Here is a 14,164-nt window from a genome sequence, read left to right as displayed (position 1 = left end):
TGTAGACCAGGCTGGCTTTGAATTTACAGAGATCTGCTTGCCTCTGCTTCCTGAATGCTGAGATTAAAGGCCTGCGCCACCACTGCCCAGCTTAGTTTTGGGGAATCTGTACTCAGGTTCTAATGCTTTGGGGAAAGCAATTTACCAGCTGAACCACATCTCAGTTCTGTTTTGTGTTTTTGATATAGAATCTTACTCAGAAGCCCAGGTTATCCTTGAACTCACAGCAATCATTTTTACCTCAGTTTCCCAAATTTTGTGGGCTATCCCACTTGGTTTGGAACAGAATTTCATAGTTTACAAATTTAGCACCGCTAAACTTTTTCTCAGATCTCTATGTATATGTGTATTTAATACATGGTCTCAGATTTTTTTTTTTTTTTTTTTTTTTGAGACAGGGTTTCTTTGTAGCTTTGGAGCCTGTCCTGGAACCAGCTCTTGTAGACCAGGCTGGCCTCAATCTCATAGAGATCCACCTGCCTCTGCCTCCCGAGTGCTGGGATTAAAGGCGTGCACCACCACCACCAGGCCTGGTCTCAGATTTCTATGTGCATGTGTAAATGTATATTTAATACATGGTCTCAGATCCCTACGTGTATGTGAGTATGTGTATTTAACACATGGTCTCAGATCCCTATGTGTATGTAAAATATGGTCTCAGATTCTTGGTTTCAAGTGATCTCTTGCCTTAACCTCTCTACAAGTTAGGCACACAGAGTTCTCTACCATGTGCAGGTCTCAATTATGTGTGTGTATACATGTGTAATTTTCTTTTTGAGCCAATGTGTCATGGATCATTGAATTTACTGTGTATATGAGAATGGCCTTGGTTTCCCTCCCTGTGCTGGGATTACAGGTGTGTGCCATCACGCAGAGGCTGACACTCTGTGCACACAAGGAAAGTACTCTACCAATGGAGCCGCATCCTAGCTCCAAATGTTTTAGCTAAAAAAATAAAACGGCTAATGGCTAAATATCAAACAAACAATCAAATAAAGAGCATCACAGTCCCAAAGGATAAAAAGAATATAATAATCATTTCACTTATCTTAATTAATTAAAGTTAATTCTTAAAAGCTGGACCTTAATCCAACGCTGGTGTTCCCTTCCCTGCTTCATGTTGTTTTCTTCCCTTTCCTTCTCTCCTCTTCCCTGTTCCTCTCACTGACATTTTTTTCCTTGCTATTTCCTTTCCCCTTTTAAATTATTCTTCTTAATATGCTGCTAGACTGGCCTCCCAGATTCAAGTCTTACAGACATATGGCACCACCCTTGGCTTGTGTTCTTGTGAGACAAGGAATTGTGACCAGAGTGTGGCTCATACCCGTAATCCCAGCACTCAGTATGTCTAAGTCAGAGTGCCTTACCAACCGTCCAAATAAATAAACCTGAAATTTGGATACTAACACACCAGGGCCATGTACCGGTGGAGGAAAGACCATGTGAGGACTCAACAAGGGGTGATCAGCTACAGCTCAAGGAAACCGTCTCAGGAAATCTTAGAATATTTTAGCTCTTCTTGGACTTCTAGGCTCTCAGACTATCAGAAATAAATATTTATCTGGGCGCAGTAGTACACTCTGTAGTCCCAGCTACTCGGGAGGCTAGGTGGGAAAGTAAAGTTTGAAATCAGGCTGGCCAACATAGAAAACTGTTCCCAAAATAAAGCAAAGGGCTGGGGACATACCTCTGGAGTAGAGTCCTTGTCTAGCATGTACAGGGCCCCAGGATCAACCCTGATTTCAAAACCACACACACAACACACAAAACAACCAAGTGTTGAGCCACCTAATCTGTGATATTTTGATAAAATGGTCCTGGTGAACTAACATACTACCTCCAAAATTTTACTATCATTTATATTATAAAAATTTGTTTTTCATCTTAACATATAGTTAAAAAAAATTCTTGCTAGGCAGTGGGGCTCATGCCTTTAATCCCAGCACTCAGGAGGCAGAGGCAGGCAGATCTCTGAGTTCAAGGCAAACCTGATCTACAGAGCAACTTCCAGGACAGCCAAGGCTACACTGTCTCAAAAAACAAAGACCAAAAATCTAGCAAGTTATATTAAACTACTTAATATTAGTAGTTCTAGGACAGCAGAGCTACACAGAGAAACCCTGCCTAGAAAAAGACAAAACAAAAACAAAATTCTCGGAAGAATTTGATATATGCACACAAAGCATTTCTGTCATCCAATGTATTACTTAATCTTGTTTGTTGAACAAACAGGGACGGTACTTTCATTTGTTCTTGATTGTGTTAGTTGAGGCAGGGTCTCTTTATGCAGGCTGTCCTAAAAGTAAAACTGAACAAGGTTGGCCTTAAACTCAGAGATCCGCCTGCCTCTGAGTTCTGGATTAAAGGACAAGCGAAAGTGGGTGGGTTCTTTTGTGGAAGATGGTAGATGAATGGATCAAATGGGGAAGGGGATAGTTATATGGAAGAGATGGTACATGTTTGATAACATAGATGTTATCCTTTTTGAACAAAAATTAAATTGGTATGGACAGTCTGTTGGATTATGTTAATATATTGAATTATGTTAATAAGAGCTATATAATTGACATAATATATGTAAATGCATTGTTTACTATATGTATTTAATGTACTATGTGCATTATTAATACTGTATGGGCCACTACACCTGATTTTCATTATGATCTTATCAAGAGCTAAGCATTATTTTATGAATGTTTACATTTAATCCTCATAACAATCCTACTAAGTGTATAATAGTATCTTCATTTTATAGTGAAGAAATCAGGTACCAATAGGTTAAGTAATGTGCTCACAGTGAAAAGGTTAATTAATAAAAGAAGTAGGATTGAGACCACATGAGAGAAACTATGTTTATTTCTGGAATATTTTTGTCGTGTGTGTGTGTGTGTGTGTGTGTCTATACACCACCACCCAGGTGCATGAAATTTTTTTTCTCACTTGTGTCATATTGACACACAAAAAAAATTTGGACGTTGGGGCTGGAAGGAAATTTCAAGAGACACACTGCTCTTGCAAGAGGACCTGGGCTCAGCTACCAACACTGATGGAGTGGCTCAAAACTGTCTAACTCCAGTTCCAAGGCCGCTGTAGGCACTGTGTGCACATGGTGCACACAGACACACAAGCACATACACACAAAGAAGTTTTAGACTGTAAACTGGATGTGCATACCTATAATCCCAGAATCTGGGAAGTCCAAGAGGCAGGGGAATGACTCACCAATGGCAAGGCCTTCTAGGCTAGCCTGAACCATATGGACTACACTTTTGTTTCAGGTGTTTATTCCCTGCTGAGTTCTTTACCTGGATACTGCTCTCTTCATCCTCCCGGGGTGACTGTGCAGGCATGACTTCCACATCAGAGTTGTCAGAAGATGTGTTACGTTTTCTCTTCTTGCCCACGACTGGAGTGATGGTACTAAAAGGAAATGAAGGCATAGATACCTTACGAGTGAGAAAAGCACGAATACAAACCATCGTATACCAAACTTCCAGACAGAAATATGTGGGTCTAAAGAAAATAAAAATGTTCAACACTCCAGTCTACAGTACAAATACTGTTGAGTATAGTGTCTGAAAAAGACGACACTCAGGCTTGGAAGAGTAACCCAGGCCTGAAAGACACTTTGCTAAGGACCAAATAATGGATATGAAGATGTATTTACTTTACGTGGAAGAAGTGTTTTGTCTACATATATGTGGATGTACCAGCTGCATGTCTGGTGCCTGCAGAACTCAGAAGAGGGTCTCAGGTCCCCTGAACTGGAGCTACAGATGGTTCTAAGTGCCATGTGGTGTTTGAGAACTGAACCCCGGTCCTCAGCAATGGCAACAAACACTCCTCTTGCTGAACCATCTCTCCAATCCCCCCAAACCTACCTTTTTATAGGGTGAAAAGTCATACAGCTACTCAGCTTGAAGAACACATAGAAAGTAGAAGCCAATAAAAAAACAGCTACAAGAAAGCCCCACTCCCTCAACAAGGTCTAAGACTGACAGTGACTGAAGTTTAAGGGTAGGGAAGCTGTGTCCTGCAGCTGTCTTGTGAGCGGATGGTAGGGGTACTGAGAAATCTCTTCTACACAACAGTAAGGAAAATGTCAGGACTGTGCAGACACAGCTGTCTGAGCCACAATTCATCTGTCCTTTTGAAAATACACATATTTGCTGGGCAGTGGTGGCGCACGTTTTTAATCCCAGCACTTGGAGACAGAGGCAGGTGGATGGATCTCTGTGAGTTAGAGGCCAGCCTGGTCTACAAGAGCTAGTTCCAGGACAGGCTCCAAAGCCACAGAGAAACCCTTTCTCCAAAAACAAAAACAAAAACAAACACAAAGAAAGCGGGGGAGCTGGAGAGATGGCTCAGAGGCTAAGAGCACTGGCTGCTCTTCCATAGGTCCTGAGTTCAGTTCCCAGCATCCACATGGTGGCTCAGAGCCATCTGTAATGAGACCTGGTGCCTTCCATGCCAGCAGTACATTGTATGCTCAATAAATAAGTAAATAAATAAATAAATAGAAAGAAAAAAAAAAAGAAAATACACGTGTTTATACATTTCTGCTACACATATAAGCACAGGACTGCGCCGCCCCTGTCACCTGTTGGGCAGCAAGGGGCACTCACTTTAGCTTGCTCTTGCCCTTCGTTTTGGAGGCACCAGAGGTTTTGTTCTTCTTTGGCTTTTCCTCCTTCAGTCTTTCTCCGCTGCTCTTCTTCCTGCGTTTCTTCTCCCCTTCCTCCTCTGGCCGGACGCTGGGCAGCTCGTCCTCATTCAGGACTCGAGGAATGTTCTGCTCGCCCCGAGCCCGGGCCCTAGCAATGGCCTCTGCTACAATACGATTTGCTTTCTCTTGCTTTTTCTGGTGCTCCAGCCTGCGGTTCTCCTCCATTCCAGTCTTCCCCCCAGGATGAGGAGCACAGCTTGCCGGTGTGGACAGGGCTGCCACTTCACTGGCACTTAGAACTTTAACCACAGAGAGGCCAGAAGAGGCTCCCTGAGAAGAGCCAGCCTGGAGAAACAAGGACACTACAATTTCAGTATATCTGCAATTTAAGTAGCCTAAAAACAAAACCAAAAACAAACCCGGGTGTACTCAGCCAGACATGGGCAGAGGCCTATAATTCTAGTACTGGGAGGCAGAGGAAATCAAATTGATTGCCCAGTAGTTCAAGGCCAACCTGGTCTATATAGTTAAGTACCAGGCCAACAATAGGTTACATAATGAGACCTTCACTCACTCACACACACACACACACAGACACACACACACAGACACAGACACACAAACTAACTAGGTATTTACTTAAAAATCAGGCTTAGAGTTAAGACTCACTGAACCTAGATCCATCTGAAAAATAAATGTCATTTCTGATGAGAAAAGAATTCTAGAAAATTAAACTACATAATCTTTTTAGGGGATGGGTGTTAAGAAAGGGTTTTTCTGTGTAAGTCTGGCTGTCCTGGAACTGGCTCTGTAGACCAGGCTGGCCTCAAACCCTGAGAGACCCGCCTGCCTCTGCCTCCAAGTACTGGGATTAAAGGCATAATGGCTCAAACTTTATGTATTCTTTTGCTATGCTTTTATAGTCACTATTTTAGAAAAATTACAACCTACAAAACCAATACGGATCTTTGTCCTATACATTAAAAAGTTTGAATCATTCCCTTAAATCACCTTTATCACGTGTGTGTGTGTGTGTGTGTGTGTGTGTGTGTGTGTGTGTACATACGCACATGAGTGCAGGTGCCCCAGGAGTCAGAGGCATCGAAGTGGAATTACAGGTAGTTATGAGCCACCTGATGTGGGTTCTGGGAACTGAACTCAGATCCTCTGAAAGAGCAGGAGTACTCTTAATCGCTGAGTCATCTTACCAGATTCATTAACTATTTCTTTATCCTTTGAATGAAACACAATTTCATCCAGATAATATTGACTAGTGTGTATGTGGTGTGAGCTAGGAAGATGATGGATGTTCTCTCTTGCTCTGACTAGTTTCCATGAGACAGTTTCTCACTAAACCTGGAGCTGATCCTCTTTTGTCCCCCAGCAGGACTGGAGTTACACCACTTTTTAATGTAGATGCTAGACATTTGAACTCACGTCCTCATGGTTGTACAGCCACACAGCCATCTCCTTTCCGTGTTTAAATGCTGATTTTGTGTGTGCTCTATGTGTATGTACATGTTTGCAGTGTGCACAGCACATCAGGAACCAAAGGACAATTTCTTTTCTGTGTCTTCCTCAATTGCTTTCCACTTTGCTTTGTTGTTGTTGTTTTGTTTTGTTTTAAAGATAAGTTCTCACCACGTAGTCCTAGCTGGTCTGGAGTTCAACACTAGACCAGATGGCCTTGAACTCTCAGAGATCCACCTACCTTTGCCTAGCTGCTTGGATTAAAGGTGTGAGTCACCACACTTAAGATAGGTTCTCTCACTGAACTGGGGACTCACTATCTGGTTCCGAGGGACCCTCCGGTCTCCACTTTTAATGCTGGGATCACAGGGATACTGGTATGTTCCATTTTTCACATGGCTGTTTGGGATCCAAACTCAGGTTTTCACATTTGTGCCATCAAATGCATCATAATTTCAAACGATTCTTTTCTTAAATTTTTATTCATTTCTTCGAGACAGGGTCTGGCAGTCCTGGAATTCACTATGTAGACCAGACTGACCTCAGACTCAGACATGCACCTGCCTCTGCCTACCACCGTGCCTGGCTCTTTTTGGGGTGTGTGTGGAAACAGTCTTGCTATGCAGTACAGTCCAGGTCCAATGTCCCCCTACCCATAATACTATAATAAAAGACCAAGGTTTAAAGGCAACTATTACAGAAATCATCACCTCAAACTCAACAATAATTCCTAATCTTTGTATGACTGAATCAAAACAAGATCTTCATGGATGAAATAACAATTTGCACCTCAGTTCTAGAGCATAAGTTAGAACTCTTCAGGTAGCGATAGGGCTACTGAAGGAGGCAGGGACAAGAGACTAAGGGGAGGTTTCCTCTCTTTTCAAGTCACTCACCTGTGGCTGCAGCACCATTTTGAGTGGCACTGAAAGTCTCTGTCCTGGGCTTTGTCCTGGTCCCATTATCTGAGCCTGCTGCACAGAGGAAAGTGTCAGAGGCTGGGCTGTGGGTGGCGGCTGTGGTTGAGGCTGTGAAGAAGGAGGCTGGGGTACAATCTGGATTTTCTGCTGTGGCTGCTGTACCTGCAGCTGAATAGTTACGACTTTGGCAGGCTGCCCCTGGGCATTCTTGGCTTGAGTCAAGGCTGCCAGCTGGTTGCCCTGTAACACTATCTTGCCTGGTAGACTCCCTAACACAACATGTCGATGTCCTTGGGGACCTCCAGTCTGTGGCTGCTGGAGGACCAAGGTGATGCGTTTCGATTCACCCTACATGGAAAAGGAGATCACAGAAGAGGGACGTTAAAGAATATTATACACAGAAATATTTACACCAGCTTTCTTCATCTGAGATTTATAAAGGTGAGTATTAGGAGAGAATCCATTTTTGTTTACCCTCCAAATGTCTCTAGGGCATCTCTTCTGTAACACCTCTGCCCAGTGGATATCAAGCCTATCACAGACATACAGACACACACAGACACACACACACACACACACACACACACACACACACACACAACTTTTAATAGCTCTCTTCTAAGGCAGTCATCTAATGTTTAAAATGAAACATGCCTCCACATCACTTCCATCAGGTTTAGTGCCTACAGTTGCTCCCCAAATTTCTAGGCCTTTATTGAGAGCTCTACCTTTGCATGACAGAAAGCAGTAAGAGAACAGCAGTGTTAGCAACGACGGGAGAGAAAGGTACAGTGGCTCATGTGCAATCTGAGCATCAGGACACTGAGATGGAGGATGTCAAGTTTGAGGACAGCTTAGACTACTAGACAATGAGACCCTCTCAAAAACAAAAAACCCCCACAATTGGTGTGATGGCACACACCTCTAAGTCCAGCAGTAAGAAGGTGGAGGAAAGTCGATCTCAAGTTTGAGGCCAGCCTTCCTTGGCTATATAGAATTCCAGGCCAGCCTGGGCTATACAGCAAGAATCTGTCTCAATAAATAGATAGATAGATAAAAAGTAGAGCACTTAACAAGTCTTGCAAATATATGTTCCCAGAACATCCTCTATATTAAATGACAACTTATAGCATACATTTACTGTGAACTTTTGTTTAATGTCCGCATCTCCCTGCAGAGTCTGTCCACTGTATTCAGCACCAGGTGGTAAGAGCTGAGAGGCTCAAGAACATTAATCACTACCACCAAAACTGTTAAGAAGTGGCTGTCAAAGCTCATTGGTGAAAAGCAAAGACAGTCGGACGGTGGTATCACACACCTTTAATCCCAGCACTTGAGAGGCAGAAGCAAGCAGATCACTGAGTTTGAGGCCAGCCTGGTCTACAGAGTAAGTTCCAAGACAGACAGGGCTACAGAGAAACCTTGTCTCGAAAGAACCTCCCCCAAAGAAAAAAACAGTCATGCATGGTGGTTAGTGACTGTAATCCCCACACTTGAAGACCAAGACAGAAAGACTGCCATGAGTTTGGGACCAGCCCCAATTAGAGTGACTTTGTTCCAAAAAAGCCCACAGTCTGCAAGACAGATCTGAACAGACTTTCCTGTAAACGGTTGTTATGGACCTGTGTTCTCTCCCTCCACCCTCACTGTTCCTAAGTCCTCTATGAAACCACAATTCATCTCCCCCTTTCACTCAAGTCACCTGGGTAGGTGTAGAAGTCAGTGTGACTGCAGGCTTCAGTGGGGGCCCTGCAGCCCCAGGGTTTCCAGCAGGAGCTGAACCCTTAACTGGCTGGAGGACTAGCTGCTTTACTGGTCGGCTTGGCTGGACAATGCGCTGAACAGCAGCCTGGCTCCCAGGGACCTTGGTGGCCAGCACTGTATTACCAGAGACAATGGAGACACCTGGTCGAAGGGGTGTACCAGTTAGCACTTTGGTAAAGGTGACTTTTCCACCATTGGCTGTGCCAGCCACTAAGGGCTGAGCCGTACTGGTGATACCTTGGGCCTGAATTTGTGCCACATGGGCACCCGTGACTGAGGAGTTTGGTGGGGCTTTAAGGATAACAATCTTAGGGGCTGACTGAGATGGTTGCCCTCCAGTATTACTGGGAGAGACAGCTGTGGCAGAGACACCCATGAAAGGATTCCCTTGGCTCAGGATCTCTTGGCTCTTGGAGACCTGCAAAAGTCCTGATGTTGGCGTTGACGTCTGCAAGACAGGTTGGGCTGGCTGCTCCTGGCTGGTGGGCTGAGTGGTATAATCATGCAAGGTTAAGGATTCTGGAGCTGGAGCTGTGGATTCTTTGGGAAGTTCAGGAGGAGCTGTTTCCTCTGGTTGGGGAACCAGGTCACTTGCTGATGAATTTCCCACATCACCACCTCCGCCATCTTGGTTCATCTGATCCAAGGAGTCCAGAGAGCTTGGCAGTCCAAGTGCTTCTTCAATGGGGTCTTGAGTGACCTGATTAAAGCTGTCATCAGTCAGGGAGTCCAGGCCAAATAAATTTGGGTCATCAAACAGATCCATGATGGGGTCTGCCATCTTGGTAAGTAATGAGGGGTATCTGTAGAAGTCTACGGAGGGAAGGGGAGGGGGGGAACTAGTTCTCCCCTCCCCTTCCCTATGAAGAAAACAATGTACACAATGGACGAAAACTATTCTTCAAGTGAAGATACAAGAAACAAGTGCATGTCAGATTGTCCTGACCTTCATGGAGCAAGACAGCAAAATCTTCAGAGGAAGAAGATGGAGCTCCTGTGATAGAATATAAACATAAACAAAATGAACACAGTTGGTGATTTCAACAGAAAGTCCTAAGGTACCATCTAAGGTTCCAATTCTGTTAAAATAATAGGACGATATGAGGGACTTTGTAGATAAACACATGATAAAAAGAATACCCACATTTTTGTATCAAAACTAAAAATTAAGAAGAAATATCCCCCCCTTAGGCTCTTATATCTCTACACCTTGAAGTTTCTATCAAGAATATTCAGCTTTTGGGTGTGGTGACACACAGTTTTATCGCAGAACCTGGAAGGCAGAGGCAGAAGGGTCTCTATGAGTTCCAGGACATCTAGCCAGAGTTACACAGTGAGGCCCTGTGTCCATAAGCCAAAGAAACAAAAACTAACAAATAATAATAATAAAAAAAAAACCAAACATTAATCAGGGGTGGGGGAAAAGCAAAAAAATCATTAAGCCTGTTTCTGCTTATTTCTTTTAGTAGATCAGTATTTTTTCCCAGCTTCAATAACTGTATCTTTTCAAGTCTCAAGATATGTATCAATTCCTATTTTTGACCAAACTATTCCAGCATCTCATTCCAACTTGTAATATTTGCCCACAAATTACTCAAAATGGTAATCAGCACATTTATCTTGATTTAATGAAAAACTTACTCAATAATTTTATATATTTCTTTAAGTCTCAACAACTTTTTTTTCCTGATTATGCCCCATTTTGCCATCTATGATCTTTTTTCTACTCGTGGTCAGAAGTTACACTAAGCATCTGTAGCTAACTGCCATACAAAGCAACAGCAAGGGACAGTACAGTGGCTCGTGCCTGTAGACCCAGCATAAACACTACTACAAGATTAACTGACAATAATCTACAGGAGTATACACTTCACAATAACTTGTTTATTTATTCTACTCCCACTGCATCTAGTCAGGGGTAAAACTCTGGCAATGATCTTCTATGCTGCCTAAACTGGCTCTGGATTTGGCAATCCTTTGTACCGGTCTGCAAAGGCCAGGATTATAAGCATGTGTCACTTTGTTCAGAAATTTTTTTTATTTTGCAGTACTGGTAACTGAACTCAGGGCTTTGAGGATGCCAACTAAGAACATCACCACAGAGTTAATTTCACCTTTTTATTTTTTAAATTTAAATTTTTATTTTGGGCCTAGCATAGTGGCATACTTTTAATCTCAGTACTGAGGAAGCAGAGGCAGGAGGATATTTGTGGTTTCCAGGCCAGCTTGATCTACACAGCAAATTCCATGACATCCAAGGCTATATAGAGAGACCTGTCTCAAAAATATTTATCTTTAAATTTTTTGTATGTTTTGTTTACATGTATGCCGTTGTGCTGTATGCCTGCCTGAGTTGCCTGCAAAGACAGAAGAGGACATCAGATTTTCTGGAGCTAGAAGTTACTAGAAGTGAGCTTCCTTCCATGTGGGAGTTGGGAAACAAACCTAGGTGCTCTGGAAGAGCTCTCACCCACGGAGCCAGCTCTGCAACCCTCACTTGACCTTCTGCTTAGACAGTGTCTCACTAAGTTGCATAGTCTGGCCTTGAAATTATTCAGTAGACTAAGCAGGCTTTGACTCTCTTCCACATCAGCCTTCAAAGGAGCTGTGTTTAGAGGTCTGCACTACCAGACTGGAATAAAGATGGTACTTTTTAATAAGAAACAGTAACTGAACTTTTTCCCCTCAAATATTTCACTGCATGTGACTCAATTATTAAGCTTTAAATCAGTATATTATCTTAGTCCTTGTTTCCCAAATCTCTTTTTGGCCAAATACAGATGTTTTAGTGTGGGCTTAAGTATGAGGGTTAAGACAAAACAAGACTCAGTCGGGCACACTTAGACCAGGTGAGGGTTTCCTTGAAATAGTTACTTTTTGTTTCTTTGTAGACAGGGCTTCTCTGTGTAGTTCTGAGGGGTCCTCAAATTCAAAGATCTGCCTGACTCTGCCTATCAGTGCAGGGTTTAAAGGTATGAACCAGAAGGGCACCACCATGCCCAATCTTCCTTTTTTTTGTTTAAAATAAGGTCTACGTAGCCCAGGCTGTCCACAAACCTGGAACAATCCACCTGCTTCAGCGTCCTGAGTGCTAAGATTGTAGCCATTGCTATTTCTGCTTTCTACTTGTCAGTCTAGACGAAAGTCTCCCCAGGTATGGTGGCTTACCCTGCAACCCCAGAATTTGAGAGGCTAAGGCAGAAGGACTGCTATAAGTTTGAGGACAGACTGATCGCAGAGGGAGTATCAGGCCAGCCAAGGTTACATAGCGAGAATGTCTCAAAAATAACCCTGCCTCAAACCCTGGCCACTGACTCAACCCCACAATAAAGTTATTACTACGTCTCAGCTGCTGACCTGTAGTCAGTTGCCCCCTGTGAGGGTTAAGCCTAGCTCCAGATTCTCTGACTCCCACTTTAAACATCCTGGGTTTTCACAAGTTCAAGCCTCCCTAGACCTCTAACTTTCTTCCTTGCTCTACTCCTTTACATGTGGATCATCCTGCCTGCACCAATATATAGCTTAGTTTACCATCTGACACACTGTATGAATTCTCTTTCTACAGGTCGAACCCTAGTAAAACAAAAAATGGATGTTCTACAGGTTTTGAGGTAAAACAACTATCTAGATAATAAAGTGATATCAGATTTTGTGTTACTAAGAAGGAAAATGCGGTCTTCACTTACCACTGCCCTAAAGAGAAGCACATGCATGTACCCTAAAGGAAAGCCAGGATTTAGTGGTTGCACTTAATCACTTTCCATAATCAAAATTAATATATAGATTCATGATACAAATCCTGGGGGTTGAAAGTGGAGAAGAAAAAAAGTTCAGTTGAAATTCAAGGTCACTAGGACAGTGCTGTCTGTTGTCTTCTCAGAACTCCCTTCTACCCAGAAGTCCCCACACGGGTGCTCTAGGCCTCGCCACAGTTCTGGAGCCCGGCGCCCCGACTCCCTGATCCTGTGTTTTGCCGTAACCTTGCCCATTTCTATCGCTCCTCTGTCTTGTCACACTGTATTTTAATTCTATTCTACTCCTCTACCCCAAAATCTTCATGTCTTTCAACAAAATGGTGACTGCACACAGGGTGTGGAAGGAAGGCGCACACTGAGAAGAGGCTATCATGGGGTGGGGTGGGAAGTGTAGTTTTTAAATGTGCACCTAGCATCACGATTCTGTATTTGCACTTATACTTCCTATTATTGTCAGTACAAGTGGACAAAATCTTGACCAGTAAGGATCTGTAAAAGACAATGGGCAAGGGAACTGACGTCAGCAGGAAGAAAAGAGATGAAAAAGTCACTAGTATCTCTGAGCTGAGGTAAGAGTTCTCACATCACCCCCAAAGGGCATTTATCATAGTTTATTGTTTACAATGTGACAGAAACACTGCAGGAGACACCATTTCATCACCTAACAGATAATTATATAAACTGAACGACAGGCACAGATTCTCCATTTGTAGATTTCTCAATGAACAAATGCCATACTGAGCAATACTGACTCTTTTCTGTAGTAACAATCTTAGAAAGCCTGCTCATGCCTACCTAACCTCTACGCCCAAAGATTCAGAAAATAAACTTTTTTTTTACTTCAAAGCATAAACCTTAATGGAAATTGCATCATTTTCAGGAGATTGAGTTAGAGACAGATATTAAAACACAGGATGAATAGGGGAAGTTTAATTTAAACAAGAAGTACCTTGAAAATAAAATGAATATAACATTTAAAAAGACAAAATGAAACAAAAAATAACCCAATAATTTATAGAAGGGAACACTAAAAAACTATGTCATAGAAACATTTGGGAGACTAGGAGAATCTCAAACCTTAAAGATAAATGAGAAATAGACACCCACAGTGAATAAAATCACAAGTTAGGGCCAAAGAATGATGGGGATGGGAGGACACAGAACACAAGAAATGAAGCTAATAACTTGGAGCCACTCAGGCTTCCTCAAATAAGTCGAGAGCCTAGGTCATTTTCTCTGTCTTCACCATTCAAATGAGTGGCAACTCTGTTTCTGTTTTCTAATCGCTGTAGGAAAAAGCACACCCAAATTAAGGGTGTAGACATTTGGGGGCAAATATGGCTGGTAACAGGGAGGACCTCGTTAAAAACTGGGAAAGCTAAATAGCCAACCATGAAACCTAAAAGCATGTATTTTTCAGAGGCCAAGAGGGAAATTGTAGAAATTAATGTTACTCATACGGGGAAAGGGAAGGAAGTAGAATTGATGGAGGTAAACGCTACTGAAAGTGGGGGTGGGAAGGGGGGTCGGGTACATTACCTGCTCTTACTGCCGGGGTTGGTGCCAGTAAGGCCCATACGGCAGAGGCA

At 42.9% G+C, this 14,164-nt stretch overlaps 1 protein-coding gene across 4 annotated transcripts in view; it reads right to left on the bottom strand.

Moving 5' to 3' along the window:
* The window catches only part of Chd8 (chromodomain helicase DNA binding protein 8), a 66,960-nt gene that overhangs the window by 36,799 nt on the left and 15,997 nt on the right, over positions 1-14,164 (bottom strand). For all 4 annotated transcript variants that reach the window (XM_038309839.2, XM_038309842.2, XM_038309841.2 and 1 more), the window contains 4 exons: positions 8,759-9,814; positions 7,033-7,404; positions 4,626-5,011; positions 3,306-3,420 (listed from right to left, as the gene is read on the bottom strand). In XM_038309839.2, coding sequence (XP_038165767.1) covers positions 3,306-3,420; positions 4,626-5,011; positions 7,033-7,404; positions 8,759-9,601 — 1,716 coding nt within the window. In that variant the 5' untranslated portion in view covers positions 9,602-9,814. The remainder of the gene's footprint in view (positions 1-3,305; positions 3,421-4,625; positions 5,012-7,032; positions 7,405-8,758; positions 9,815-14,164) is intronic.

The sequence above is a fragment of the Arvicola amphibius genome, chromosome 13 (genome assembly GCF_903992535.2).
Source record: "Arvicola amphibius chromosome 13, mArvAmp1.2, whole genome shotgun sequence".
Lineage (NCBI taxonomy): Eukaryota > Metazoa > Chordata > Mammalia > Rodentia > Cricetidae > Arvicola > Arvicola amphibius.
This window is presented reverse-complemented; position numbering and strand designations above follow the sequence as displayed.